The following is a 6,373-nucleotide window of genomic DNA, read 5'->3' on the forward strand; positions in this document are numbered from 1 at the left end:
ACTTTTTTGTTTTGTTTTTTAACTTGCAGTGCAAGCTTCACATAAAGCCTGGCAAGCCAAGGACGGTCCCGCATTCACCTGCTTTTGCAGTAATATTGTATCTCTGCCATCTGTGTCCTTTTGTTTTATTTCGTTATTTTTTTTACCCTTCCCCAGACACCAGTAACTATTAACTCATTTTGCTGAATGTTGTTGGGTAGCGGAAAATGACAGAACAAGAGAATGACACCAAAAGCTGTGTGCCGCTGGACTTTGTTTCTGGAAAGTCAATGATTTGCCTTTTATGCCTGTTCCGAGCAGCGGGAAGCATGCCTGTTGCTTGTGTGCCGCTTGGGACCGGGGGCCGGCGGGTCGCTGGCTCCGTGTACGCCTGTCGGGAGAACTCGTCACCGCCTCAGCAGCTGAGCGCTCGTCCCGATGCCCGTGACGGCCGTTTGCTCTTCTCCATTCCTCACCCCTGGTGGCAGGAGCCCACCACCCACTCTGCCCCTCCTCCGTCCCCGCCCCAGCCGAGGCGGCCTCCTGCGCAGGTGGAACAGGGGCCAGCTGGCAGGACTGTCACTCCTGCGTGGGATTCTCCTTATTACGATAACACTGTTGGACCCGTGCTGGGGGTCTCTTCATACCATCCCCTTTTACGGCTTTAAACACGTGTCCAATCCCCCCCCTCTCCAGTCTTGGCCAAGTTGGACCGCAATGAGAAAGCCAATTTTGTTCCCTTTTATCAGCACGACCTTGAACCTGTCCCGGTGGGGGATCTGCAGGGTCAGGTAGTGGAACGTGGCCAGAAGCTGCGTCCACCAGAGGACGAGCTCCCACGGCCTCCCGCGCTGGCAGCAAGCGGCGCTCGCCCTGTCCGCGGCGGGGCTGGCTGGGGACTCGGGGCCGGCTCAGGGCTCGGTGCTGGCTGCTGGTCGCGCTGGGCCCTCGTCGGGGACAAGGCAGGTAGGAAGTCTGTGACCAGCTGGTGTCCTCTGCAGCCCCACTTCTGGGGGCCTCGCCCGTTCCTGGGGGCAGAGAAAGAAGGGCCAGAAGGGCTGGGGTTTCAGGTCCGGCTGTCCCAAGGGTCTCCTCCCCCTGTCTCCGCGCTGCGGTGCGCCCGTGGCCGTGGCCGCAAGGGTCAGGGCCGCCCAGGAAGGCCACGCAGACCCCAGACCACACTCGGGGGGAGGGGGTGTGTGTCCCCGCCTGTACCGCCCCTTCGGGGGCTTGTCACTCGTCTTCCCGGCCTGCCCCGCTGCTGACAGCCCCGGGGGCTGCGGGTCCTCGCCCGCGGCTGCTGCCCTGAGCCATCCCCGCTTCCTCTGGCCCCCGCCGGCCACACGCTGCGTGAAGGGGACAGACACGCTGGGACCCCTGGACCCGCACGCACCCTCTGTGGTCGTTGTCACAAGCCTCTGGTTGATTCCAGCAGTTTCGTTCCTTCTCTTCATGCTTAACCACATGCTCGGGGCAAGGAAGTGAGGGTCTCCCCGGACCCAGGTCCGCCCTCAGCCGAAGTCCGGATTCGGTTCCGCTGAAGGCCGACCGGGCCGGGCTCGGAGCTGCGGGCTGGGACCGCAGTGGCGGCGCGAAGTCCCCGGGGGGAGCCCCGGCCTCGTCCCATCGTGCTTGTCGCGCGCCCGGCTGCTGGGCACGTCCGCTCCCCCGAGGCTGACCGGGCCGTGGCCGCGCCGAGGCCTGACGCCTGTGTCGTGTGCGCTCCGGCTGCTGCTTGTGTGTGAGCTGTCTGTGCCTTCTAACAAAACAGCTTCTCGGTTCCGCAATGGTCCCCGCAAAATGACCGTTTTTAATGCAGTGCTAAAGCCTTTCTCGAAAGGGAGCCTCGCTGCGAAAGGCATCCAGCGACTTTGATCCCAAGATTGTTGACGGATTGATCCCCCCAAAGAAAATTGTCACAACAAAATAAACCACATGGAGAGTCAGGGAATAAAAAGTCAAAAGAAAGTTCTAGAAGCTCGCTCTCCCTTTTTTTATAAACAACGTTGCTTCTGAACTCTCTGCCCCGCGCCCTGGCCCTGTTGGGTTGGTGTTGCTGCCCTTCTCTCCTCTCTGTGTCTGTGCCTTTCTTCACAGTAGTCCTTGGCTCTGCACGGAATAAATGATACCCTCAAAGCTAATTGGATGTGCTTTCGCCTTTGCATGTAAGTACAGTACTAAGAAAACTTGGAGAACTTTCTGACGTTTTGAAATCAGAGAAACAAACGGGATAGATGCCCCCCCCCTTCTGGAGGGAAGAAGGGAGGGAAGGTTAGAGTAGCCTTTGTTTATTACGAGAAAAAGGAAACACGAAATATATTTAAAATAGCCACATTTGTACCTTCCCCGCAGTAAATACAAATTTGGCTTTCCCTTGATGCCATGTGGAAGTCAGAAGTTCTGTTCCAGGCTGTGATTCGCACCTGTGGGCATCACTGGACATTCCAGAAGGTCCTCGGTTCTGACTGTGGAGTAAAACTAGAATAAGAAATGACCACCTTCCTTTGGAGAAAACCAAGAGGGAAATATTTTTTATGTCAGGTTGCTTACTTTTTTGAAGATCTCGGTTTGATGGTCTTTCCCTCCCGCTGACCGCTGGCCGTGAACACACCTTTTTTTTTTTTTTTTCCGGCTAGACAGCTCTAGCTGGCCTCTCCCCGTATCTTCTGCTCAGCCACAATGACCATTGCTTTTGGATTTTAGGTCCGTGTAATGGTTGTACGTGCCGTAGAATGATGGAAAAGCACGAGAATTTTCTGGCAGTTAGGGACTTTGTTTTCCCAGCTTAGGCTCCTCATTAATTGGTCAGAGTTTTGTCCAGAAAGGGCATCTCAACCAGGGGAACATTGAAGGTCACACTGGGCACAGGTTCCTTATTGTCTTCCTTCTCTGCTTTGTAATCTCACCAGCAATAACACTTACTCTGCATTCTCGTGCACCTCAAATGGACGGACTGGGTTTCTTCACTTTCTGACATAGTGTTGCACACACACACTGTTGAATCTGGGTTTCAGCTGTTACCGACCCGTGTCCTACTGTGTCTCGTGTGGTCCTTCCAAACCTGTCTTTTCAGATCTCTCTGCTTTGCCGTTTGCAAGTGTCTGAAATCATCAAGTCTCAGCTTCCAGAAAGTCTTGGTTCCACTGACAGGGTCCATATGCGATGAGTTTTTAGTGGAAACTGTGACCTACGAAGTCTAGCTTGTATGTAGGTCTGAAGGGAATTTTTTAAATAAATGAAAAGCTGTGAACAGCATTAGAACTTTGTCTATTTCTTAATTTTAAAATATGCTGATATGCCTTAAATTGTAGTTGTAGGTCACTGTCATTTTGCTGTTTGAAAATAACCAGTGTGTTTCTAGAAGTGTTGTGTAACCTACTTTTGGTGTTAATGCAGAATTGTTTTATGTGTAAGCCGCATGTTAGACACTTGTCTTTTTTAAAAACGAAAATAATTGTATTGATATGAAGTATACCACTTTTTAAGTACGAAAGTAGTCACGTAGCAACCATGCTCAGTAATTTGGCGTCTGTTAAGGTAGGAGCGTGATGGGCAGGTAATCTATGCATTTATCACTAGTGCCAAGACACGATATGGGCGAAAATATATTTTTACCCAAACAACGTGTGCCCTTTTGTGAGTTCTTTCAGTCCGTGTTTGCTGTGCGCATGTACACACGACTCTCGTATTGGATAAAAGCAAAGGGAATGGAGTCTCGTGCTTTCCTGCCTTGTCTGCTGGTTTCAGACGCCTGTGGTGTCCTGTCCCTCACGTGTGGTCGCTGCCTCCCCCTCCCCCATCCCCTTCTGTCCGCACGGCTGTCCCTGGCCCCTGCCCGGCCCCTGGTGTCGGCGCCGCCGGGGCCGCTCACAGAAGTGAGCCCGTAGGCTGACGCACCACCGTCCGCCCAGCTGTCGTAGAGAAGCCCCCGCTCCCCCTTTTGTTCAGCTTTTAAGAATCAAATTTGAATCTGAATCTTTCTCTTTTCTCTTCTGTAGCTTCTTCTTTATGTAACCATCCTGTTGACAAGCCCTCCTCTCTCCTAATGGACAGAGAGCATTAGCCGAGCAGGAGCTGTCTGTTCACGTGTCGGGGAAGAGTTCCTCATTTCCACCGTCGCTTCCTGTTCTTGTAAAGTCCGGGTCAAACACGCGTCGCTGTTTGTACTTGTCCATGTCTGTTTACCAACCACTGCCCGCGGTGCTTACCAAAGGGACTTGTCACTACCCAAAACGGTAATACTTAATCACACTCACAAGGAAATTGAGTGGAAAAGAGAACGTGGGCCAAGACCCAAGGTAGCCGTGTGTTGGGACCCTGTCGCGTAGCTGTCATGTTCTTGAAGCTGCCGATCTGAGAACTCACGGACTGAAGACGGCACGTACCCCACCCTGGGCTGGGCAGCACCTCCAGGGCCCACAAACTCGATCTCATGTTAACTCCAGACCTCTCTGTCCCGTGAGCGACCTTCTGAACAGCCCCATCGGGACCCTCGGCCACCAATCAGGCCATAAGAGCTGGGCAACATCCTCTTTGCTTTTGTTAGTTTTTATGGGTTGTTTTGGAGTTTGGGATTTTTTTTTTCAACTTTTGATATTGCATGAACAGAGATGGCTACAATTTTTTTATTTGGAGTGTTCTATTGATGCAATGTTTTTATTTTTCAGCTGACCATCTGCCTCTTGAGAGAGAGAAGTGGGCATCCTTCCTTTAAATTCAGGAACCACTGTTGTTTGATTTCACTCTTTTTCTGTGACCCTGCATCCCTTATATAAGTTGTTTGCGGTTTGGGATTGTTTTTGAAAAAAAAAATTTCCAGTTAGCCAGTTCTGTTTTATGTATTGGTTATTCAAACTGAGTTTGGTATCAAAATTATGCCAGTTTTAAGTTCAAGGGGAAATCTAAGTGAAGTTTAAGTCACAGAATTCTGCTTAAGAATCTCTGCTGATCTCAGATACAACCACGAAAACCCCTCGGGTGTCACTAGCGTTTTGACCTACAAGTCTTAATCGTGTTTAAAATGTGTCAGTGTGGGGTCAAGGACTTTTCTGCCTCTAGGGCTCAATTTATACTTAAAGCCACCTTAAAATAACTTTCTGGCCCATCCCTGCCTTTCTATTTACTGTGAAGCTGTACTTTCCCTTGTTTCCAGACTGCTTGTTCGCTGGGCCGTGGGAGCAAACCCCAGGCTAGCATCGTTACTAGTTCTGGTACACATGGTTCTAGTTCTAGTTCTAGTTCTAGTACAGATGCTTCTGACCTCCAGTCTTCTCAGTCCCCAGGGTGGCTTTCTCTACCATGTCTGTGGGAAAAAGATAAAATTCACTGGGATTCACTTAAAATACACCCAGCATAGGAACACACACTCTGGCAGCAGAGGCTGTGATTCCTAACGCTGACACTTTTGTGAGGGGCTGGAGAGAGGAAGGGCCATTGTCGCATCGTTAGCAGTCACCTCTTAGGGGCACTTTTCATCATCAAGGGACGACTTTCAAATTCAGCTCTATTTTAGAGCATGAACGTGCATTTTAAGTTACTTTATAATTTTATTATTCGTCGATAGTCTTCGCTTATTTCCATCATTTTGCAGCCCCAGATTAGGAAGGTCGTGTTTGGTGGAGATCCCCAGGAGTTCGCTCTGCTCGGGACTGGTAGCGCAGGCTTCTGTTGGCAGGTGGCACGGAGCCATAGGGCCCCGGTTCCTGCCTCTTCAGTCCCTTGCTTCTTGGACGGGTCCTTTAGGGCAATTGGATGCGCATGCTGGCATCTAAGAAAGAGGCTTTCCTTGAAAGAAACTAATTAAACGTAATAAAGTCAGGTTCATCTGAGCCACTAAATGCTCAAAATAGAAGCGTCCAGAGCCCCCCCCCCCATGTTATATTATAATCCATAAAGGTAGAAATCTGCTGGTCTGGTCAGCAGTGGCTTTGCAGTGGATGGGTGGGCGCCAACTCTAACTGATGCCGGAGCAGGACATCTGCTTTTTAAGTCAAACGCAACCAACCTTTTTGTGTGAAAACACTGTAAGCACTAAGTACAATAACTGGATTGTTAGTATTTTATTTATTTTTTGTTTTTTAAAGATTTTATTTATTTATTTGACAGATCACAAGTAGGCAGAGGCAGGCAGAGAGAGAGAGGAGGAGGAAGCAGGCTCCCCACTGAGCAGAGAGCCGATGCGGGGCTCGATCCCAGGACCCTGAGATCGTGACCTGAGCCAAAGGCAGAGGCTTAACCTACTGAGCCACCTAGGCGCCCCGGATTATTAGTATTTTAATATGAACTTAACCCCATCACTCATTTAAAAACAAATTCTGCATCAGGTTGTAAAGACATCATTTGAGCAGTATTTAAAAATCAAATCAGGCACTTTTTTTTAAAGTAGAGAAATGTG

At 50.2% G+C, this 6,373-nt stretch overlaps 1 protein-coding gene across 4 annotated transcripts in view; it reads left to right on the forward strand.

Moving 5' to 3' along the window:
• Window positions 1–4,791, forward strand: part of SEPTIN11 (septin 11) — an 88,310-nt gene extending 83,519 nt beyond the window's left edge. The window contains exons 10-11 of one of the 4 annotated variants that reach the window (XR_004283507.1): window positions 30–2,144; window positions 4,647–4,791. Coding sequence is in view for 3 of the 4 variants with exons in the window: in XM_032334661.1 (XP_032190552.1) it covers window positions 3,978–3,993 (16 nt within the window). In the remaining variant the exon portion in view is untranslated. The other 3 variants (XM_032334662.1, XM_032334661.1, XM_032334660.1) reach the window with 3 other exon arrangements.
• Window positions 4,792–6,373: the final 1,582 nt, after the last annotated feature.

This window comes from Mustela erminea, chromosome 2, assembly GCF_009829155.1.
Source record: "Mustela erminea isolate mMusErm1 chromosome 2, mMusErm1.Pri, whole genome shotgun sequence".
NCBI classification, from domain to species: domain Eukaryota; kingdom Metazoa; phylum Chordata; class Mammalia; order Carnivora; family Mustelidae; genus Mustela; species Mustela erminea.